The sequence below is a fragment of the Osmerus eperlanus genome, chromosome 9, assembly GCF_963692335.1.
Source record: "Osmerus eperlanus chromosome 9, fOsmEpe2.1, whole genome shotgun sequence".
Classification (NCBI taxonomy): Eukaryota; Metazoa; Chordata; class Actinopteri; order Osmeriformes; family Osmeridae; genus Osmerus; species Osmerus eperlanus.
Window position 1 is genome coordinate 10,899,023 of NC_085026.1, and position 24,535 is coordinate 10,923,557.

The window sequence follows — 24,535 nt, forward strand, 5'->3', positions numbered from 1 at the left end:
ACACCATGCTGACTGGGGAGGAAGGTGACACAGCAAGACCCAAAAGTTCACATAAAAAGCAGTTGCTGTTGAATGTTTTCACTGCCCACTATAAATCTGAGAGGCTGAGCGGCCACTGGTCAAACAGGAACCACAAGGAAGACTCTGCTCTCGGAAGGATAAGGGGGTCTTTGTGTTATATTCAAGATGAAATGTTCCCAGTCCCCATGAATGTAAAAAACATCCTTCCACAATATAATGGCATTACTAGTTAAGTGCATGTCCAGTGAATTCGTCGACACAGTTTCTGTTGAAATGTCTCTCCTCTTATCTCTTTGTCACCATCATCAGACCAGGAAGTACCCAGCGACGACCCTCCCCCACCCTCGGCCTCCCCCAGGACCACCTCCCAGGGGAAGGTCAACCCCTACTCCGTGATTGACATCACCGCCCTCCAATTACAGCAAATCCAGCACGGACCCGCCCCTTCCCCTCCCTCCCCAGCAGAGAAGGAGGAGGAAGGGGCGCAGGATGTCCCCACCAGCCCCGCTGTCCCCCCGGGATACTCGGTGCCCGTACCCTGCGGCTATGCCACGCCCTCCAACGTGCCCCTGATTACGCCAGCCTACACCACGCCCGTCATCATCCGGCACTTCTCCATGGATGAGGAAGGTAAGGGAAGGAGGGAAGGGGAAACCCACGCGTGGGAGGAGATCCTAGGAACGCAATGACTATGTATTCATGATGCAAAGCTGTCAACACTGCATGGCCTGCATAGCTGTAACTGACTGATGGTCAAATCAGACGCATATCAGTGGCTTTTATCCAATGTACAACGTTTATCCAATGTACAAATCCTGCATAAAGAATGTACAGCAGAAGATCAAGGATCAGAAGTGCATAGTTCTACTGTGTTTTGGTTGTCAGACTCAAGAAACTGTTTATATTTACTGTCCACATTGCAAATTAACCACATCTCAACTACCAGGCATGGTGAATAAAACATATTACAGTGCAACAATATCTACTCAATTACTTAAATACAGTCCAACAATAACATCTTGATGTGTCAAACACATGGAGAAGTGGCCAGTTTACCTTGTTCTACACCTATATAAATAAATAAAAAACTCTCCCTCTCCACCACACGTTTTAAGACAGGACTGACACATGCTTGCCCCCTCTCTAAACCTCTCAAGCTTTTCCTTTCTTCTCTGCATTCCTCTTTCCTCACTGAAGCTGTGACATGAGGAAGTAGGGACTGAATGTAGTCCTCCCCAAAGCTCTTGGTTGGCTGTGAGGACTTTCCTGTTTTCTCTGAAATGTTACAGTAGCAATTTCCATTTGTTTGGCTTGGCTTGTCAGAAGGGCTAAATTACAGTGTAATTTATCAAGAATTTTTCATGAAGTGTTTTTAGAAAGTGTTGAAAATGCTTATTTTTAGATTTAAGATCAGTTAAGATGTCTTAGTATGGGTCCACATATGTCTGTGGCATGGATATGCCACAATCTGAGATTAACCAGATTGGCTGGACAATTTTAAACGGGTAAAATGATTAAATGATGTATTAGGAAAAGATGTCAGAGTTGCACTGATGTGATGCCTGACCCCTTGTGGTGGGTTGCTGTTAGTACAAGCAGCAGTGTGTCTTGTGTGAATGGATAAAACCAATCCTTATTCCTTTCTGTCCCTCAGTCACTGTGGTTGGGACAGGCAACGCCTTAGTCGACAGGTAAGTAGGTGCTACCGTACACAGTTGTGTTTCTATGGCAGTAAGACAAACTAGCTGATGGAGATGTCTTTGTTGTCTCTGTCTGCCCAAGTGTTTTCAGTGAAGACAATCCCCCCATAAGAGAGGAAGATGCCTTGACCAAATGGGTGTCTGATCCTGCCAACACAGCATGGATGGAAAGTAAGTGTGTTTCTACTTGTACTTGTTTTGTCTTTCCTTATATTTTACTTATTATGTTTATTGTTATACACCAACCTACCAAAGCAAATTCCTCATGTGTAAACTTACTTGGCAATAAGCTGGATTCTGAGTCTGATTCTGATCAGATTTCTGCCAAATGTCAACATATACAGAGAAGAGATAAGTCACAAGTCACACTACACACAAGTCCCCTGCACAGCACTGTTTGGGTGCTTTTCTCGCTCAAGTGAATTTCCAGACACTTCCTTCCTCCTCGTCTTATGAGGAACCGTGCCATAGTGTGGCCCTTTCCTGAGGCTTCCACAGGACTGCATCCTGTCTGTCGTGTGATCACCCGAAAAACGTTCCTCCTTCATATGTGTGAATGGTGAACCATGGTGAACGTTTTGAGAGTTAAAACGTGGTTGTTTCGTGGTCCAGATCCAGACGAAGTGATTTACGATGACGTTCCCCGTGAGAACTCCGACTCCAACACAGGTCAGACATGTTTTCATTCTCATTCTATATCACTTCTCTTCTTTCGTTTTATAATTGGTAGATTTATTGTTCCTCTTTGTCCCTTTGTGGTGGAGTTACAGTATGGAACCTATCGATTTGAACTTTTTATAATAGGTTGCACTTGTTACACGGGAAAGCTAGTGTCCTTTATCTGAGACCACTTTGTAAGCCAGGTGTACTTGTTCTGTGTTTTTTTACAGATAGAGTAGGTGACCTATGTCATAGCTGTGGGGAGTTTATCAGAAATGAGACTGAAGGATGCCAAACAGAACTGGTGTGAGGTTTAAATTAGAAATAGTTTAAATTAGAAAGACTCTAATCAAATGAGAGCTGTTGAGTGCATCACGTCTGCAGGTTATTTGGGGCCTTGTCTGGGTTCTTGTCTGCCTACAAGAGCCTTGACGGTGTCACTGCAAAACAGTTTGTGGGTTTTCATCATGAAGGAGAGTAGCATATTGGCTGTGATCTGCCTCCTCTCAGCTCCTAGCTGTAGGGGTCAGAATGTGTTGTCATGGGGAGAAAGGTTGTGGGAGGTACGGCTTCCATCCTTTGCTCCTACAAACCTGAGCAAAAGGATTTCAAAAAGTACTTCTACAAGGGGTCAGGTGAGGGCAAAGTTGGTCTTCTAGACCACCAGAAGCCGTCTTCCAACGGGAGATACAAACTACATGATGACACTGAGAAGGGGCGCTTCACGGTGACCATGGCTAACCTCACCCCGGAGGATTCTGGGATGTACTGGTATGGAATAGGACAAGGTGAGGAGATTCAAGTCAGCCTGACGGTGGAAGGAGCTCCTTCAATAACAGTCAACCACATGAGTGTCATTTTGATCATCACTCGGTCCTTAAGTCTGGTTCTCCTGATACTTTTCTCCCTGGTCATGTTCTGCAAATCCAGAATCGGCAGAGTGGAGGAGCCACCTGGAGCACAGACCCATATCAAACTCAGCACTGCCAGCTTGAATGTTCCCTCTGCAAATGCTGCAGTTTTTGACAATGCATCTGGCTTCCAAAGCTTGATCTCTGAAGCTGTTGACCAAGATAATGTCTATCAATTTGTGGACAATGCAATTCATGGTGAAGACTCCCACCACGTCCTGGATGCCAAACCTGAGAGTACAGAATCTCTATGAAGCCCTGGATGCCAAAACGGACACTCTCCAATAAAACCCAATTTCTCAAGACCATTTATAATCAAACAAACAAGGTCCCTGTCTACCAACCCATTACCTATCAAACTAACAACCAGGACAATTTCGACCAAACCCTTAACAAGCAAACTGGCAGTTTGGACCTTGTCTACCAAAAACCTGTTAGTCAGTTTTGAGGGCTTCTCAAAATATAATGTCTGACAGGTTTGAGTCCGTTTTAGTTCAGCTTCTGCACATAGCACTGCAAGCTTTGTACTTTGTACTGTAGGCTAAGTCTTATTAGTTTCATTTTCACATAAAAAAAGGTTTCTCAGTGGTATTTACTGTACTAAATAATCAAATATTCCCACTGTTTCTTAATTGGATTATGAATGTTAACTTTTCATTAGAGCTTCGAAGAGGACTGGACTATAATGTGCATAGCAGTGAACAACTAACTTCAAAGCATCATTACATCAGTGTGTAACATAACAAAGTTATTATATTGAATCTGGCTTGCTTGTATTAATTTAGTGATGAGTGTACTTTCTCTTCAAGACTCTGTGTCCATCTCACAGCCTCATTCAAACTGATCCATAAAATAAACTGCTCTTTTTAAGTATTTCTTTTTTTCGTATGATTCATCTGCGTCTTCATTCCTCTGTGGGTATACAGTGAAAGTGCCCTAATTGTATTGCTTTGGATATAAGCATCTACTAAATTAATACAATATCAATAGAAGTGTGTCACTCTTCTTGCGTTCCTGCTTCAGATCCAGATGAGATGATCTACATGTCACTGTGCTTGCTTATCCCTGTTCCTGCTTCAGATCCAGATGAGATGATCTACATGTCACTGTGCTTGCTTATCCCTGTTCCTGCTTCAGATCCAGATGAGATGATCTACGATGACGTGGAGCTGGGCGAGCATGGATGTGGAAGCTCCCTGGACAACGGCTGGAGCTCCAGCGAGTTTGAGAGTTACGACGAGGCCAGCGACGGCGAGGGGCGGGGCGAGAACGGCCTGCCGGACGCCTTCATGAGAGGGAAGCCACCCCAGAGGAAGACCCATGTGTGTAAAACAAACATGCCCTATGTCAACATGTCTAGTTCATTTGACAGCGTTGCTGTCTGTGTATAAGGAATGGAGGGCTGGCTTGGTCAGGTAAAGGTTAGAGAAGAGGGGGTGGTATATGTTGTGCCTTGGCTGTTAAAATAGTAAGAGATGATCACTTGATGGCTGCAGCCAGGATCAATGTTTATATTACAGCTGCATGCGTTCTCATGAATGACCAAATCCTAAAAATAATATACAGACCAGCTGTATATTTGTGTGGAAGTGAATGGGCCTTGGGTTATTTTTGCAGCCCTGTACAGTAGAGCAATTCAGCCGGCTGTGCAGTAATGATTGCATGGCTTCTGTTGGTAGATGTAATGGCCCAAGTAGAACACGGGCCATTACTGCCATGTTCTACTTGGGGGGGCAGGTGGGACAACCAAGCCCGTGGCTGAACGGTTTGGAGCATCATCATCTCAGGCCGAACTGCCAACCCGACAACGCCTGGTAACGCTTGCTCTGCTTTTGTTTAGCTCTCTCAAGATCTGACTCGCTTGAAAGAACACTATGAGAAAAAGATGAAAGATCTTATGGCAAATACAGTGGGAACGGTAGAGCTGCAGCAGCTTAAACAGAAACAGGAGCAGAAGGTAAAGCACCGGGGCGGGCCTCGCTACCATGTCGCTCGCCTCGTCCCCCTGCGCTAGACAAAATAGTTCCTTCCATTCCTCGGTGCTAGCTAACACCACCCCTCTCTCTCTTGGTGTCTGTCATTGACGTGTTCTACTCTCACCCTGCTCTCTGTGTGTGTGTGTGTGTGTGTGTGTGTGTGTGTGTGTGTGTGTGTGTGTGTGTGTGTGTGTGTGTGTGTGTGTGTGTGTGTGTGTGTGTGTGTGTGTGTGTGTGTGTGTGTGTGTGTGTGTGTGTGTGTGTGTGTGAGATGGGTGCTGTGTGTGTGTGTGTGTGTGTGAGATGGGTGCTGTGTATGTGAGACTAGTGATGTGTGCACGTGTGACTGGTGATGGGTTATGTCATTCAGCAGTTTGGTACACACGCCTGAACAACTAACTGTATGGGGATTGTGCCTCACTTCATAACATGTCATTAGTTTCACTGTATCTGGAGACACATGCGGATGCTGAATGTGGGGGGTGGGGGGTAATTGGTCACCTCTCTCTGTCCTCTTATTTGATACATTTTGATAATATTGTCAGGGGATCTACCTTATATCAGCTACTCAGACTCTTATTGAAAGTCTGTGACTCTGAACTCTAGTAACTTTTAAATGAAGGTCTAGGCCACTGATAGTTGCTCACTTAGAACACAGTGTGTGGCACTTGGACTACACAGAGCATACCTAACGCTAGATCAGATATTTAGACGGTGTTAGATTGACTCAGTTCAGCTGCTGTCCCAGTCGCTGTGCTCTACCCCGGTCATCCCATCTCAACTGAAGTCATGTTTACGTGATCCACCATTGTCTCTCATCCATCCTCCCCCTCCTCTCTGTTTCCCCTCCCTCCCTCTTGTAACATAGCTCCTACCTGTTTCCTCTATTCAAGCTTTGGGGAAAGTCCTTTACTAAATCACACTTTCAATGGATATCTGTCATTTAAGTAGTACATTGTTTTTGTCTTGGGATTCATCTTAACCTAGGTTTTGATACTGTCCCCTAGTATGTTTCCTGTTGGGTCAGCAACATTCACTCTTGTCTTTCTGACCCCTGAAAGATGCAGAAATTGGTGAAGGCGGCTCGAGACGGGACCAAAGACGGACTGGAGAAGACCAAAGCTGCTGTGAAGAAGGGCCGCTCGTACATCAAGACCAAGTCCTTCTGTCACGGTACGAAGGAGGGAGGAGCCTTCTTCAGCGGGGCACAGACAAAAAGCCAGCAGCAAATCACGACACACTCCCAAAACCCAATACGGAGTGAGAGAGGAATGAACCAGGCGCTGTCGAAGGCTACTGTCTTGGCTTGCTTTGAGCTTTCCATGTAGGAGACTGAGCTGTATGCGTGTGTGTGTTATTCAGAAAGGAAGTCTGCCTGCTATGAGGATGATGAGGCAGACCTCTTCATCGAGGTGGACTGTATCAACGTGGAGCCAGTGCTTGGTCCTATCCCCCAGGGCCTCTCCCAGCAGCAGGTAACTGCCCTGTACTGTCGCAAGACACCATGGAGAAGGGCAACTCTCCTCTACATACACCTCATCGATGTTTAACCCATCACCAGCATACTCTTCTATAACTGAGCGTGTGGAAAGGTGGATATGGCATGTTGTAGATGCACGTGAATGTGGTGCTGTGTAAGCCGTGCAGGTTTGCTGGTCTTAACTATTACTGTGGGGTGTGTTTTGAAACAGGTGGTGAGGAGATGCATACTGGGGTCTATACTGGAAAGTGAGAAGAATTATCTTGATGCGCTAAAGCGGATTTTAGAGGTGAGGCCATAGAATGTCATCTCTTGTGTGGCTTTTTCTGTGCATTAAGTCATGTACTAATTCACTCATATTCTCTCTGACTCACTCCATCTCTCTACCTATTTCTCTCTCATTCTCTCTGTCTCGCTTTTCTCTACCTCCCCCCTCCCTTCCGCTCTCCCCCTCTCAGCAATATGAAAAGCCCCTGTCGGAGATTGAACCGCGGCTGCTGAGCGACAGGAAGTTGAAGATGACCTTCTACCGCATCAGGGAGATCCTTCAGAGCCACGCCCTCTTCCAGATCGCCTTGGCGAGCCGCGTGGCAGAATGGGACAGCCTGGAGATGATCGGAGATGTATTTGTAGCCTCGGTGAGTCTGCCAACAGGCTTGAAGGCCAGATTGTTTAATCAAACTGTATTTTCACTGGCCTGTTTACACGCTGTCACGGAGGCCTTTACTCAGAGAAGAACAGGAAAGCGTTAAACATGTCTGAACTACTGAGTAATAACATTAGCTCTTGTTTAGATGGATGAAGGAAGTTCCCCATAAAGTTACACACACACACACACTCAGAGGATGTGCTCCACCCCCTGTGTCCCCTTGATTTGAAGATCCCTGAGTGGGTTGCTAGGCAGCAAAGACCACTGGGTCAACCGTCACCCACTTCCTGCTTCTTGTTTTGGTACGCACCCAAGGTTGTGACCCCTGGCTTTGACATCAGAGCATTTCAAGAGCGTGTTTGAGCCCTTTCCGTCTGTCTCCTGCCCTCAAGGCCTCTCTGTCTTCCCTGTCCAGAAAGGTTCCGTACCACACAGTATAACAGTTTGTCTCTAACTAAAGGTATACCCCTGTTCTCTACTGGACAAGTGAACTATGATTATGGAGAGACGGCAAGTAAGGCTTTGGCATCCATAGTCAAAGCATATTTTGACCAGTGTGTGTTTTTGTGTGTGTTTATATGTGTTGACAGTTCTCCAAGTCCATGGTGCTTGATGCCTACAGTGAGTACGTGAACAACTTCAGCACGGCCATGACTGTGGTCAGGAAGACCTGTGCCTCCAAACCCAGCTTCCTGGAGTTCCTCAAGGTCAGAATAATAAACCAATGACAAAGCTGCAACAGCAGTAATGCGTCTGTCTCTTGACCTGCTGAGCTATACTCATACCCAATATATGTATACATACATACATACATAAAATGAGACAGACATTGTGTATATACATATATATATATATATATATATATGTATAAACATCCTCAGGCCAGGCAGAGAGACAATGTGTGTCTCATTTTATTTAGGCCCTAAAACTGTACACTGCTAAATCAAGGTCTCAGTTGAGTCAAGTAATAGTAGCTGTAGACTGACACCAGGGTCTGTGACTGGGCGTGGACTTCCTTGCTAACCACACGTCTTCCTCCTGCGTGGTGGGACAGCACCGTCAGGACTCCAGCAGTGACCGGGTCACTCTCTACGGCCTGATGATGAAGCCCATCCAGAGGTTCCCTCAGTTCATTCTGCTGCTGCAGGTATGGAGGCAGCAATCAGAGCACAGATTTTTCAAAACTTCTGAAAATCAGTATGTCGGTAAATCTGAAGAACGCCCACCTTGTGCAGACAGGCCTGTAATGATACTAGGTGGTGAAAACACGGCATCATTGGTCGGTATTAAATATGCTGCATTTCCCAGCACAGCCTGCAGAGGGAGCCCTATACACAAAACTAGGGGTGCCACTTTGGCTTGTAACCCAAAGATAAAGCTAGTTGAATACGTGGTAGTCAATGGAAAGTAAGCTACTGGTGGATATATACGCCCATTTCCTTCTCTAACATACCTGTTGAGTCTTTTCCTTATTTGTATAGGAATGTTTTTTTCGAATAATTCTGGGAAAATATGGGGCATGATTTCAACTGTGTGACCCCTGAAGGTGACACCGATGTGTATTTGATGTATACGTGTGTGTGTGTGTGCTCCCTCCAGGACATGCTAAAGAACACTCCGGTGGGCCACGCCGACCGGCTGCCCCTGCAGATGGCCCTGACCGAGCTGGAGACGCTGGCCGACAAGCTCAACGAGAAGAAGAGGGAGGCCGACCAGCGCTGTGAGATCCGACACATCGCTAAGGCCGTGAACGAGCGCTACCTCAACAAGGTGTGTGTGTGCGCATGCGTGTCCAAAAAAGGTCTACAGGAGGTGTATCTAACCACCTGTACCTGCTTCCATCTCCCTTCCTGCGTGTGGTGTTACAGTTGCATAGCTGAATAGCTGTGCTGTACCAACAATGTTTCACTGTTTACATCCCTGTGTGGGAGTTAGCTTGAAGCCTGCATGCTTCACTAAGTATCCCTCCACAGAGCTGCACGTATAGAAGGTATGGAGCCATAGTAACAGTACTCCCCATGGTGTATTTATGTGTGAATGTGCCCATCCACCATGCTAAATGTCTAAAGTATCCAATGGCATGTGTATACAGTATACCTCCGTGTAAGTCACTTAATGTTACTGTGAGTGCATGCAACTGTCAAGTTATATAATGTCTTCATACGTGTTACTTTGTATATGCTACCCTACACTGTGCCAAGTTCTTTTCAAGGTTGAAATGAAGATCCCTCAAACTAGGAACTGTCATTCTTACGTGCTGCAGCTCCTCAATATGAATGATGGCTATTTATGTTTTGGGATTGTAATCAAGTGTGCTTTTCACTATAGTCCTTATCCCACTTCTCCGCCCTCAGCTTCTGAGCAACGGCAGCCGCTACCTGATTCGCTCGGACGACATGGTGGAGACGGTCTACAACGAGCGCGGTGAGGTCATCAAGACCAAAGAGCGCCGCCTCTTCCTGCTCAATGATGTGCTCATGTGCGCCACGCCCATCATCCGGTAAGAACCACCCCCACACTTGACCTCCAGGCCCAGGCAACAGACCCCCCCCCCCCCCCCCTCCACAACCTTGGCTTTTACCCTAGGGACAGAGCGATCTCGCTGGGTATGATTCTGTCCAAGTTCCCTCAGAGGCAATGAGTGTCCTGTAATTACAGCAAAGCCACACTGATCTCTGGATCTCGTAGGACGGCCTCGCTTTGACACAAAGATCCTTTGAATTGGATAGAAGATTGTCCAGAGTATTCTCTGGTTCTGATTTGAGCTCACCAGCATAGGTTTGCCTCAACTCGGGTCAAACCATTTATCTTCTCCTTCAAATTGACAATCGACACTCCTATTCTTTCTGAGCTTTGTAGACTTAACTGCTCATTACACTCCCACACACAGCAGTGCATGATTAACACTCGGTCGATAGTTGCCAGGGAGGTATGTACAGCTTTGAGGTCCAATGTGCAATATTGCTAGTATCAATGTCATTTATGTTCAGCCTACTGTTTAAACTATTGAACTCCCACCTCGTCCCCTTGTCCCAGGTGTGGTCAGGATGCCGGCAGTGGGGGTGGCAGCGCGAGGGGTACGGGGGGCAGCACCCCCCCCCAGGGTCAGAAGTTTGTGCTGAAGTGGAGCGTGCCCCTGAGCTTCGTGGACGTGGTGGAGTTTGGCTCCAGTGACGACATGGTGGACGCCAGCCGCTTCCCTGCCCCACACTCTGGAGAGAAGGTGGTCATCAACGCCAAGCCAAGTATGGATTCCAATTCAAACTATGCTACGTATACTATACTGTAAAATACTGTATAATCGAATAAATGATCACATTTAAGTTTGTTTGTTTGGGTGAGCCGAGGCTGGGTGAAACCTGCATGACTTCACTCTTTCCACTGGGTTTCCCCCCAGTCGCTGGCAGCCCTTCAGCTCCTGGAATAGACCATATGGAGGAGAAGGAGCCATTTGTACACAGCTGTATGATTTTGTGGTCAGTGTCATGATGGCCAGGCTAGCCATGCAGCGTGCTGCAGTCCTGACTGGTACCAGGCCACCCTGGGTGTTGTAGTGAGGTGGCTGGTGCTGGAGCTGGTGCTGGGCTCAGGTGATGAAACTGAGAAGTAGTTTGTTGTGCTGCCAGAGGTTGTGTGTGTGTGTGGGCTTTAGAGAGAGAGACGAGGGAGTGAGAAAGAGAGAGACTCTCCATTTTTTTGGGGGCCTTTGAACATCAGAATTGCCCATGCTCAATTGCACACAGAAGCCTGCCTCTTTGTTTTTGTCTCTTTCCGTCCCATCTGGAATATGATTGTACAGTGCTTCAATTCCACTTAGCTACATCCAGGAAACATCACTTTGACAGCCTTTTGATATAGTTTTTTTCCCTCTGTGGCTGCAGATTCTCTTGCAATCTCCTACAGCCACTCTGGTGCTCAATGGTTTTAACCTACATTTCTTGTGGGTGATAACACCCTAGTCTGTAAATGGCACAGTAATGGTGTGAAAGCTTGTGAAAAAAACTGTATTAGAACTCCATTAGGATTACACTGTAGTCTAGGTCCATTGAGCTACATCAGTGGAGAGAAGCTGACCATATGGAGTCTTTTTTTTCCACATTCATCCTCTTACTAATGGGGTGGGGGGGTTGAGGAGAAGGATCCCCTCTCTCTCGCTCCCCGTCGCCACCCTAGTCTCAAAGCCTCTTACCCACCTCCCCACCATCATCCCTCTGCCTACCACACATACCCCCTCCCTACACACGCGTACACACACACTAACCACCACAGACCGTACGAGGTGGGGTTACACACAGACTGCACAGATCTCTTTGGCATCTGGTCTTTGTGTAGGACCCCAGGCTGATAGACAGACAGGCAGATTCGCAGCCAGCTGTCTAAACCTGACACAAGCCTCCACACATTACCTCTCCCTCACCCCCCCTCAGAACACTAGCATGTCTACTGGAATCTGGATCATTACCTCATTTCATTAGACATGCAGCTTGACTCAGATATGAAGTAGAAGTGTTGGTGGGGTCAGTCCAGCACCATATGGTCCTGATGGCCTGGTTCCATCACAATTTAGACCCAGGCACACACTCGGAACTGAAACGGGCCATGATGTCACTGACACCAACCCGCCTCATCCACTGTCGTCCCAGTGTCTGCCGGCCGTAAAATGTATTTGAATGACTGATTAGGAAAAAAGCCTCGCTGTGTTTGTCTCAGCCAGCCCGGCAGTTTAACGAGTGGAAGGAGGACTCTGTAGTCCAGGCTGGCCAGACAGCTGCCCCAGCAGCTCGTCACCCCTGACTCCCACCTCTGCAGCAAGCCAACGACGAGACAGTCCAGCTACTGATGTCACTTCTCCAGGATCTCTCTCCCTGCTCACCTCGTGTCTGATGTGCACAGCATAGCAATTAGAGACCACCTACGAGATGGTCTGTTCATTCAGACCATTGAACCACCCCCCCCCCCCCATTTCTTTTGTTCTTCTCAGCCAATCGGCCACTTTTCGAGACGCTTTGTGTCTCCAGACAGAATGTGTACGTTATGGCTGTGTGAGAGATTGTCAGCCAATCCGATGACTCAGACGAGTCCCAGACCTTTCCAAAACCAGTGGAAAAGGTTTTGGCAAACCCACAAAGACGCATTGAGGATTCTGGAATTGGAATCAGTTCTAATGGCTTAGCCAGGCCACCCTCACCTCTCACTGGAGCAGGCTGTGGATCTGCGGTTGGATTAGAACAGGCACAAACTCTGTTTTTCTGCTTGTAAACATTAGGACAGTACTTGCCCTGTACCAAATTGTGGCCTTGAATGAAATTGATTTACGGTGAATGCATCCCACTTAATGTTGATTTAAGGAGGTCTAATCTTTCATTTGTCAGTGGAACGTGTCTTGATGATGTCATTTTATCTATCAATAATTTCATCCGTTACATCCCAACAGAGTGTTTGCAGAGTCATTTACTGTGCTTGTACCCAGAGTCCCAGACTATGAGTCATAAGAGAGCTTGTCACAGGGGCTCATTCTGCCTCCCTGCCCTCCTCACAACCACAGCCAAGATGAATGAAGCATTAATATTTTAGCATGGTTTGACAAGGCAATTAGCGTGATACAACGGAACCAGCTTTAACATGCGTCAGCTGCTGAGGCAAACTGCAGAGATCAAAATTAAACAAACTAAAAAGCATGTGCAATTAACAAGCAGAGATTTGTCCACTGAAAATATGCTGATTAAACCCATTGACATGGGCCTACTATGTCTGCCACACAATTCTAAAGTAAACTTGTTAAGTGAAGAAACCATTTTAGAATAAGTTTCTCTCTGTATAGTAGTTGGTGATTCGCAAACAGTTTCCTGTTGCTCCTCATCTCTCAACCTCTTAACAGTCTCTTTCTCTGTCTCCGTTTGTTGCTGTCTCGTTCGCTCTCAACCCTGCAAGAAGACGACTGGTTGCCATGGCACTAGAACACAAGGACAATGTGAATGGCTTCTGTTCAGCCAAGAAAGATGGAGATTGACTGGCAGAGTTAGCACAGAACTAACATGGAGGCCGAGCTATGGTAGCGTAGAGGCAGGGCTAGAATAGAGCTAACATGGATGCAGATTTAGCAAAGTGCTAGCACCGAGGCAGAGCTAGAGGGAATTCCAGGGGTTCTGGTGCCAGAGAACCATCCCAGTCACTTTAGCCTTTAGCACATCTCAACATGAAGCATCATGATTATGGAGGCGGTGTTACACCGAACAGAATCCAATTTAGACTGTTTAGACTGTTGTTCCTCTGCTTCAGTGGAGGCGGCATTGGTATTTATTTGGTGTTGCAGTTCTAAACACTCCCTCCCTCCCTCGCTCGCTCTCTCTCTCGCTAGCTCTGTTTCTCTAGCGCGCTCTCTCGACCCCCCCCCCCCCCCCCCTCTTTCTCTTCAGTGCACTGAGCTCCATCAGTGTGTGGGGGCCTGTGTAGTTGGCAGTTTCCTCTCTCTGTCTCCTCTCTGTGTGCCCCACTTCGTGTACGGCTTGAGCACAGGGAAACAAAGCAGAGCGTTGTGCGCGCAGTTGGATGCAGGACAACACAATAATCGTTGACTTCATTGGGATGTAGGCTTTGCCATGCAGGGCACATCTACTAACAAGCAAACACAAACGCTCCCTGGGACTCATGCCGTTATTCATGGGATGAAACCGACACAGACAGTAACGCATAGCAACATACCTTTTGTATGTTGCACCTTTTAGTTGTTTTTCTTTTGTTACTGATCTCTTTGTGTGGGCTCCAGTCAGCTTTAGTAACCACAACTCGCTGTCATCCCCACCTGAAATGCACTGTGAGGGGTTCTCACAGTATACACTTTTAGTTCTAGAAGAAACGCCTTTTCGTCTTACAGGTTTGACACGTGCAGGGAGTGGCGACACTAAGAAACACACACACACACACACACACGCAGGAGTGTCCACCAAACGCATGAAGTCAATGAATAACCAGTGTGTCTGCTGTGCTTGTCCTCCTCCAGGTAAGATGTACATGGGTCCCGGTCAGCTGTACCAAGACCTCCAGAACCTCATCCACGACCTCAGCCTGGTCAACCAGATCTCCAGCATGATCGGCAGCCTGAAGGGCAACTACCAGGTAAACACACACAGACGCACACACACACACACACACAGAGACGCACACACACACACACACAGACGCACACACAGAAAAGAGACGGCATCTATGAATAGTATGCATTGTCATTCATTTGGAGGCGTGTTGCGTCTGAGTGGGAGGGACCTGGTCGTGTTTGCTCGAGTCCATCTTAGACCAAACTCAAACATCTTCATCTGGGCAATCCCAGCCTGTCGTGCCAAGCTGTGGCCAAGCGAGAGGCAGTGTATGCAGAGCACAGCGGGAGTCAGAGAGGCCAGTGTGTGTGCTGTGCTGGTAGCCTTGTTAGAAACTGTGTTGAGAGCCTGGAGGGGGAGAGGGGAGCAGGCCACACACACACATGATGTCTTTCTAGAGGGAGGAATTGGTGTTTGGTTGTAAAGGTGCCGGTGGTCTGCTTACCTCTTAACAAGGGCCTTGATGGATCTTCTAATAATGTATTCATTTAGCAGGCGCAATACACGAGGACAGGGGAGATTTGACCAATGATCTGCAGTCAAACGAGCGGATCAAGATCTCCATCTCTTGATCTGCAGTCAAATGAGCTATACCTATCCGGAATCTTCTTTGTAGTTCAAGCAGTCACTGTTTTCCATCTCTCACCTCTTCTTCTCCTCCCAGAACGTGAATCCCACGGTGGCCCATGACTGGGTCTCGGGTCTCCAGCGCCTCATTCTGAAGAAGGAGGAGGAGATCAGGGCTGCCGACCGATGCAGGGTCCAGCTCCAGCTTCCTGGCAAACATGACAAGTCAGTCTTGCGCACGTGCACATGCACACGCCAGACGTAAAAATATACAAAGACAATCAATAGCACATGCACACCCACTCTCATTCGCACATTCCACTCCACAAAAAGACCTACCCTTCCCGCCTCCCACCACCCGTCCTGAATAGATAAGGAAGAACCCAGTGAGTGGCGGTAAACACCCCTGGATACAGTGTTCAGATCCTAATCTCCACGGCTGGACTGTCTCTCAGCTAACCTCTTGTCTCCACGCAGCTGTTCCACACACACTCATGAAAATAGCCTCCACATGACACCTCTCCAAGTCCCAACTGTGTCTCTCTCTCCCCTTCTCTCTTTTCTTCTATTTCCCTCCCTCTCTCTCTCTCTTTCTTACTCTCACTTTCCAACTTTCCAGTACTCTTCTGCATAGTGAACTATGTAGATTATCCATGGGTATGTTTAGACACACAGCTGTGCATCCCTCATTCCTTCATAATCCCTCCATCCTGAAGCATAACATTCTGCAGTGAGGGAGAGAAGGTGAGTGTCAAAGGAGAGCAGCATACCAGAGAGATGCCTTCCTCTGTAATATCCCGTCTAGATGACCTTTGCTAGCGGGTAGAATCACCTCCCACTTCCTCCACATGACCGTCTTGACTGTGTGGTCTTGGTTCTGGCTGAGACCGGCTCCTTCAGCTGTTTGGCCCAGACAGAGCCCTCCTTCCACTCACTTGGTCTGACCTCTTGCTCCCATTAGGGGACACCAGTGGGGTTCGTTCAAGGTCACTGAACAGTTGCATAACGGTTTTCAAACGTAATCACAAAAACGAATTGTGCTCAGTGCCATGTCTGCTTCTGAGTAGAAATGTTTCCAGAGGACAGGAAATCCTGGACATGGATGCCAACAGGCTGTGCTTGTACCCTCCGCAAGCTCCGTTCAAGACTGATGCTTCAAGTGTTGCAAAATTATTAGGACATTGAATACACCACTGTCAGATAAGATCTCCAGGCCCTGGCGTTTCCTTTACCAAGTGGGAGTTGTGCATGCCGTGTGGTGGTGGATACCTTACAGTCTCAACACTGCTGTCTTTGTCATCTCTCTCTTCATCTCTCTCCTCCCTGGCAGGTCTGGGAAACCCACATACTTCACTGCAGTGTTCAATACCTTCAGCCCATCCATCAAGCAGTCCTGGATCAGTAACCTGCAGATGGCCAAGCTGGCGCTAGGTACGTCTGTCCTCCCACACGTGGAGCGCGCACACTCGCACGCACACCAGACGCATGCACACACTTGCAATGGTTTGTCCATTTGGGATGGTTGCACAAGCGAATGAGTCTCAAATGACCCCATAGGCTCTTAAGAATGCAGGGAAAACACATTTTAGAGGACAAATAAATCAGTTGGGAAACCTGTGGGAGTTCTTAAGATGTCCAGTGACTCGTGTTACTTATACTGTGTGTCTTGGGTCTCATGATCTGCAGGATTGAAGGACAGTCTCACTGCTGCGACGCTGCTCTTCTGTGTCTGGTGTGACTGTCTGCAAGCCGGGCTCTTTGTTTGGGAAGAGAGACTCAATTTGTTCCACAATTTCAGCTCCACAGTGGCTGCTGTGTAACAAGTGCCATTTAGTACGGGCTGAACTCATCGTAGCATCTGCAGAACAAATGATCATGCTAATGTTCCATTAGCATTGATGTACCAGTTATAGGGGAGGCCGGTTTATATGAATATCTTCAGTTTTGAATTTGGCCTCAGAGTGAATATCACAACTATATAGTTCCAGTTCTGTGCTCACCCGACAGTAAAACGTATCGTTAAATCTGGAATTTAGATTATTGAATCATGTGTCCAGTTGCACAAGACGTGGATTTCTTTGAGTTTGAGTTTTGTGTCCACTGTGTACACTGGACTGAGTGTTCTGCTGTGAAATTAAATGACCTTGTTATGGATTCTCAATTAACTTTGTGTGTTTTCTCTCTCTCTCTCTCTCTCTCTCTCTCTCTCTCTCTCTCTCTCTCTCTCTCTCTCTCTCTCTCTCTCTCTCTCTCTCTCTCTCTCTCTCTCTGTCTGTCTGTCTGTCTGTCTGTCTGTCTGTGTCTCCCACCCCCTCTCACAGAGGAGGACAACCTGCAGGGGTGGTTCTTTGCGGAGGACGATGGCAATCAGATCAAGAAACAGAAGCATCCCCTCCTGCTGAGTCAGATGCCTGTGGTCATGTCCAAGCTGCAGGACTTCAAGGTGCCCCTCCTCCTCCCCCCTGCACTCTTTCCCCATCCCTACACCTCCTCCTCCCCCCTGCACTCTTTCCCCATCCCTACACCTCCTCTACTTTGAACCAGAGCCTTAACAGTGGTCCCCAATTATAGCTCGTTTTCACAAATTTACATTTGTCTTCCTATTAGACACCATTGCTTCTTGTTATACTTCTCTTTATGTTCATTCTGTTCTAGTACCGTCTTTCAGCTCATGGTGATGTGGTGTGTGTCTGTCAGGTGGAGTGTGCTGTCCACAACCCGGAGCCCCACATCAACACAGACAGCACGGCAGACACGCCTGCACTGGGCCACGGCTGTGTGTGGGTGAGGACACCAGGGCCTCCCTCATGGCCTCACCATCCTCACACTGCTTACACTCATCTAATAGAACTTTTGATACTGATGTATTCGTAGTAACTTCCATATAAATGATGATACACTAGTTGAACAAACCATGTAGGTCATCAACATGGAGCTGACCAGTTCTTGTTTCTGCATGCGTTAATGGTGAATATTGAAACATGACGGTGTGTCTGTGAGAATGTTTATGGGAATCCTTACGTAACAGAGATACAGCCAAAACATACTCTCAACATCTGAGGGCTTCCTGTTCAGACTGAAGCCATGTCTGGACCAGAGCCATCACACCTCTCCATGGCAAAACAACTTTTTTTACCCCACTCAGTGACTAAATAATGAAACAGCACCTCTTGTTCATGGAGCTATAACTTTCATTCACACAGTCAAAATATCCCAGGTCCAGTTTTGAACACTGAGTAGCTCTTAGCTGACTGTGTTTACCACCAGATTGTGGTCAAGCATTCACAGACGTCAAGCCAAGGGGACTTAAATCCCCCCTGTCCTATCATGATGGTGTATGTTCATTACAGTAACACTTAAACACTGCCAATAATTCAGTTGTGGCGTGAGTTTCAAGGGTAATTTTCTCATTAGGGAGAATCAGGTCTCTTAATGATCAGATCCATGTGTAGAATTGATCTGCCGAAATGTGATTTAGAATAGAAAGTTAAGTGGAGGTTTGTGCTGGTTGCATTTTCATTCTGGTATAGTTCACATACTTGCTTGTCATATGAAAAATTCAGGTGGCGAGCTGCACCAATCAGATGGGCCAGATAGCCATAGTTGCCATGCAGAACTCCAGCCCTAAGGTGACTGAGTGTTTCAACGTGGAGTCTCGTATCCTATGCATGGCCTACGTTCCCATGGAGCAGCCCCTGGAAAATGGGGAGGGAGCCCCCGAGGGCAACCCCCCGTCCCCAGGGAAGGGCAGCAGTGACAGCCCCACTGTGTGCCTGGGGATGGAGGAGGGCAGGTACAGTACACATCGTCTAGAACACCGGAGAACATTCAATACATATACTAATTCTTGGACCACAAAGCCCACCATAGGGCCCATTCATTGCTTTCCACGTGAGGTTGCTTTTGCAAGTGATTTATGATCTCTCCTGTGCTTTGCCTCCAGCATCATCGTGTATAGGAGCAGCCAGAGGTCTAAGAAGGTGCGGCTGCAGCACTTCTTCACCCCAGACAAGTCCACCGTCACCAGCCTCGTCTACAAGAGACAGTGCCTCTACGCCGGCCTGGTCAGCGGGTCTGTGGCAGTCTACTCCCGAGCACAAGGTGAGAACCTGTTTCTGACCTGGTCTGTTCCGCCCTCACAAGTCTTTCTGTCTGCCTTCGTGAAGTGAGTTCTAACTTGAATGTAGATATACTTAAAACCATCACAGAAACCGAATTAGCTTTCCCCGACTCATAAACAGACACCGCATTCACCTCTATGAATAGGCATGTTTTGTTTCAAGCGTACAGTTCATGTGAATGAATGAGTTGTTCCGTCTGACCCTGTTAAACCCTGCCAAACGGCTGAAGAGAGGGGTGTGTTCATTTGTAACGATGCCGGCCTGGTCAATCATAGAGAGAGGTTGTGAGCTGGTGTTTGTGCTTGGTTGGCCCAGTCCCTGCGGGCCGTTTGTTATACGTTAGCTGTTTACTGTGTCATGCGCCCCAGGGAGAGGGGCCTTCCCCCTGTCTCAGACTGGCGCTGGGTGGTGAGAGGGTTCCACCAAGGCTGGCTTCGGTTGTCGGGTAGAAGAGGCTAATGTGTTGGAGCTGACCTGTTTAATTTTCCCTCAGCCAACAAGCTGGCAGAGCACACTCACTGAAGATGCTGAGGACAGGGACTCCTCCCTCTGCTCCTCCATTGTGCTCTCTCTTGCTCTCCCGCACTTTCTCTCTTTTTCTTCATTTCTCTCTTTCTCCCCTTTTTCTCTCTGTCCCTCTCCTTCATATATGCACACACACACACACACACACACACACACACACACACGGAAAGAGAGGGAAGGTGAAGGTTTTGAAGCTTTGAAATGACTACGTACGGAGAATGTGTGTCTGAAGCATCATCATATAAAGTCTCTCCAGTGCCAAGGGCGGTTTATCTCAAGCAGACATATGTGCTGCTGCTATTGCATGCACCTAACTCTCAACCCCCACCCCACCACACACACACACACACACATCGAACAAGTGATTTAGAGCTGATGGATTAAATGAGACAGGTAGTGTACTGACCAGGTATAATCACATGACCCCAGGTCATGACCAGGTCTCCTGATACCATGTTGGTATATCATGAGGTGCTAAGAAGGAGACCTGAGGTCACCCAGATCCAGGTTCAATAGTGCTGAGTCCCACTGTTCAGGCAGGCCTCCTCACGTCATGGGGCGTGTGTGTGGATTGAGGCTACTGACTCCAGGGATAGAGGGAAGGTATTTTTCCCCTGATCCCTCAGCTAGCTCAGTATGGCCCAAAGGAGTATTCCGCAATGCTGCAGGAATGCTGCCTATTTAGTTTCACCTGTACTGAACTGAAAGTCACTCTTTCCACACGGTTTGTCCAACATTTGAAATTGTCATTCAGAGAGCACAAAATGAATGAGAAATCCGTTATAAGTGTTGGTTCAGACAAAATGTATTTTGCTAGATTTCTCTTTTTTTTTTTTATTGACATGTATCATCCAGGATAAGGTATTGAGGGCCAGTCACTGAAAGAACTGTGTTTCGTGTGCGGTGCCGACCTGTTTGTACACGACCAACAGTTCCACCTTCAGTCTCACAGCTCAAGCTTGAACTCGAAAAGATGAATCATCGTCTCTTAGTTTGGATTCTGGAACTCTTGGATCCGAGTGCTAATGCTTCTCCAGGGCTGTGTCACATTGATTGGGCACACACTGACTCAATTAGCATGTAGTTCAGCCTAGCCATTTTATACAGTGCTCCAAAACAAAAATAAGCTCATAACATCCTCACAGAAGCATGGATTTCCATTTGCATCCGGGAAAAGACTTCAAAGAGGTGCTACACAATGAAGGCCATATCCAAAGTAGTCACACACATGACAGCAGCTGTGTGTGCTGTAAACACTGGAGCCAAAGCCCTTCTCTAGGTGGCTGTGTTTGTGTGGGAGAAATCAAGGATTTCTTATGTGCTTGTGTTAATTACAATGAGTAAATCAGCAATTGCCTCATTATTTGTTCATATATTCCTGATTAATATAATCTTATTATTGAATATGTGTTCCTGCTGTAACCTATGTTGTGTACTGATGGCAGTCATGAATAGACCAGTTGTTCCCAGGGCCTAAAATACATTGTGTAGGCTGAAAGACAGCTTTCTATTAGCCCGTTGGCAGAGATGGCAAAAGTACACACATCCTTCACTCAAGTAGAAGTACAGATACTCATGTTTAAAAAGACTCCCTGCCAGCCTCATTCTGCCTCCTCGTTCTTCTTCCCTCTGTGTGCCAGGCTGAAGGGTACAGCAGAGATGGTATGACAAAGTGTGCTAGTCAGAGGGAACAAAGAGATTGGGGGGGAACAAACACTGAAGAAGAAGAAGAAAAGAAAGAAACTTCCATTGTTTGTTTTTTTTTACATTTCTATTTGTACATTTGTACTGTCACATGGCTTACTTTCCTTCTACTGCAGGTTGGGTGCTGTTTATTTCATGAGGTTTGTGTGGTTTGTGTTTGTGTGTGGATTTAGGTTTGTGGCCATTATTTCCTGTTGTGAATCTTTCAGTGTCTCAACGTTTCTGTGTGACACTACAATAGAGGAAGGGCAAGGCTTGCTGCTGGTGGTGGCTGTATGCCAGCAGGAGGAGAATGACACTGACATTATGTGAGAGAACTGCTGACACGCACCCACATAGAAAGAGGTTATGTAAGACTGGCAGAAAAAAGGAATGACATTTCGCTTTCTGTCTTTCCCTCCATCTTTTTCTTGCTCTTGGTTACACACACACAGACATCCTGTGATTATTACAATAATAAATACAAGGCCCTGTTGTGTTTTTAATCCATCCTACCTCCTTTAGAGAGAGATTAGCCTCACTTCCTGTGTAATTACCGTACCATTCACACACTCCCTGCTCTCTGCATGGCACCTCTCCCCTGCTCACTCCCCTCAATGGCTGCCTCTGTCCCTCCTCTTAAACAAACACTATTGGTGAGGCCCCTCTGGTACTTCCTGAAGCAGAATAGTTGAGGTATTTCAGAATCTGGAGGAAATGAACTTCTTATTCCAACTGCTCCTTCTTGCCCTGCAATGCCCTTGGAGTATTCCGTCCTACCTTTCCCTCTCCAACAGCCTACTCTCTTGACTCCCCCAGCTAGAGAGTCCACAGAGCTGAATGCTGCAGAAATATGGGCTATATTTGTATTGCAGGCGGTGTTGGGTTTTCAGAGTGCGGAGCTATCGCTAACAGCAGTGCCCAGGCACTTGTAGCAGTGTGTGGGTGGTGTGTGTGGGCTAGCTCTGAGGATGACTAATATTTCCAGGCACATCTATATTCATTGTGAAAGCTGTGAAACCATCAATGGCCACTCCACTGCTAATTTGTGGATTTGAAATGCAGATGACATTTAGAAAAGGCTCTGTGCAAATCTAATACATGCATGACAGGACAAGTTAACACACAAACACATTATTAGTTACTCCAGTGAGTTATCAGTAGTTCTATCAAGTTTTTCCTCTGTTTACCCAGTAGTTTGATAACTTGAATACTGAAGCTTGCATTTCTTTACTACTAACCGTTAGCAGCAGGAAATGGAACAGCAATGACTGTTGTGTGTGCATGCGCATGCCTTCCAGACGGTTCATGGATGCCCGAGGGACCCAAGGTGCTGCCGCTGGGGGTGCTGCCTGTGAAGGCCCTGCTAGCCATGGAGGACCACATCTGGGCTTCCTCTGGAGGACAGGTGTTCATCATCAACACCGACACACACACCGTAGAGGTACTTATTATGCACACACACACGCACACACCTCTTTGTCAAAGCACTGCTCTGTGTACCAGCCACACATCCCTGCAATTCAAACAGGAAGCCGGTTTGTGTTGCAGACAGAGACAGTTAAACACCCTGTCTGTGGGTCAGATTACTGGGAAAGTATGTACCATTGACAAACTAAGGTGGCTCAGAGAACACCTTTGGTTGTTGAAGTTTTACATCTGCAATTGCCAGTGTCCTCCATTAAACATGCATGAAAAGTCCACTGACAGCATCTCCAGAGATTGCTTAAATATACACAAAGTGATTTGAATCCCTCTGAAATGGAAAGAGTCTTTCTATCAGTGTTTCACAGTGTGTTCAGAGGTGTGGGCACTAGGGGCACAGCTACATTCAGAACTGTACTACAGGGCAAAGTTTACATACTGTAGCTGCAGACTCTCCCACACCATGGATCTGCCTAGCCTCCACAGCATGGCTGTTTGAAATCTTTACTCTTAAAGATACAGTACCGTCACAATTCGACATCAATATGAGTAATGGCCTATTCATGAGCTCTGTTTTAGGAAAGTTACGTTTTTTATAGTCTGAAAATAAATAAATAAATTGGTCGGCATGAGTCCAATGTACAATTAAATAAGTCAAATCTTTAAAAAAAGAGACTGCTATTTATTCTGGATAATCAAAATAATGATTGCCCATGGCCATGTTTGTACAGCAAGGTGTGGTCTGTGTGTGTGGTCTGTATCTAGTTCTTTAGTGTCTCTTGTTTACTACGTCTGCTGGACTCAATCTCTTAAGATGTCAGCCACACTTGGCTCAGCCCTAATGACATTGGAACCTGGAGTTTGGGTTACCATGGAACCAAGGTGGGGTCCGTCTTTCGCTCCCTGGGTGATAGAGGAGCCCTCTTCCCCAACAGCCCAGCCCAGGACACCAGCACCTGCTGTCCATCCTGGAATAGCACATTCCACCCTCTACACACCCACACACACCCACCCCACCTCGCTTTGCTTCACGCATTGACTCATAATCTCATTAGCGTCATTAAGCTCATTACAGGACCACCTGCTGGTCTCCCTCCTCTAGCCCATGCTGTTCCGGTGACTAAAGGGGAAAGATTGACGAGAGAGAGAGAGAGAGAAGGAGGGGACTGGAGAAGTGGGCACAGCAGGGGGGCAGGGGAGAGAAAGGTGAAACTAGACAGGTGGGGTGGAGAGAGCAGAGAAAGGGAGTCCAGAAAGAGGGAGACTGAGGGAGGGGTTAACTGGAAGGCTTTCACCAGTTGAACGGTACACAGTGAGTGAGGTCCTGCTGTGTGGTTCTTATGAATGGAATCACCTCAGCCTACTTGTTTAAGGGATGATGAAAAGTGAGATTACTGTCCAACAGCAAAACACCTTGAAGAACAAAACAAGAAAATATACTGGAATACCAATTTAAGACTGTGAACACGAGAGATCTTTAAGATTGGGTATATGTTATGGTTCACATTTAGTAGCCTTATATTCCTAGATGACCTAATAGGCCCTCATAGCTATATCTGGCACTTTCAGTTAAGGCAGCCAAGCCAAAACAAGTCGATATCCACCACTTTATCAAAGTGGTGAAGTCAAATAGAACTTTTCTCACAGCTTATGTTATGACTATGAACTTGATATAATTGATATACATAGCTCTACAAAAAATAAAACAACCACAACTAAAACA

General features: G+C 46.9%; 1 protein-coding gene across 5 annotated transcripts in view; it reads left to right on the top strand.

Annotated features, from left to right (window-relative positions):
• Positions 1–24,535, top strand: part of arhgef10 (Rho guanine nucleotide exchange factor (GEF) 10) — a 44,534-nt gene that overhangs the window by 11,686 nt on the left and 8,313 nt on the right. For 3 of the 5 annotated variants that reach the window (XM_062468914.1, XM_062468915.1, XM_062468917.1), the window contains 23 exons: positions 331–651; positions 1,676–1,712; positions 1,804–1,892; positions 2,334–2,390; positions 4,430–4,614; positions 5,133–5,249; positions 6,330–6,441; positions 6,631–6,743; positions 6,960–7,037; positions 7,207–7,386; positions 7,988–8,104; positions 8,452–8,544; positions 8,997–9,167; positions 9,752–9,897; positions 10,434–10,642; positions 14,398–14,513; positions 15,156–15,283; positions 16,389–16,489; positions 17,380–17,501; positions 17,756–17,842; positions 18,622–18,851; positions 19,002–19,159; positions 22,689–22,831. In XM_062468914.1, the coding sequence (XP_062324898.1) occupies positions 331–651; positions 1,676–1,712; positions 1,804–1,892; positions 2,334–2,390; positions 4,430–4,614; positions 5,133–5,249; positions 6,330–6,441; positions 6,631–6,743; positions 6,960–7,037; positions 7,207–7,386; positions 7,988–8,104; positions 8,452–8,544; positions 8,997–9,167; positions 9,752–9,897; positions 10,434–10,642; positions 14,398–14,513; positions 15,156–15,283; positions 16,389–16,489; positions 17,380–17,501; positions 17,756–17,842; positions 18,622–18,851; positions 19,002–19,159; positions 22,689–22,831 (3,110 nt within the window). The remainder of the gene's footprint in view (positions 1–330; positions 652–1,675; positions 1,713–1,803; positions 1,893–2,333; positions 2,391–4,429; positions 4,615–5,132; positions 5,250–6,329; positions 6,442–6,630; positions 6,744–6,959; positions 7,038–7,206; positions 7,387–7,987; positions 8,105–8,451; positions 8,545–8,996; positions 9,168–9,751; positions 9,898–10,433; positions 10,643–14,397; positions 14,514–15,155; positions 15,284–16,388; positions 16,490–17,379; positions 17,502–17,755; positions 17,843–18,621; positions 18,852–19,001; positions 19,160–22,688; positions 22,832–24,535) is intronic. The other 2 variants (XM_062468919.1, XM_062468916.1) reach the window with 1 other exon arrangement.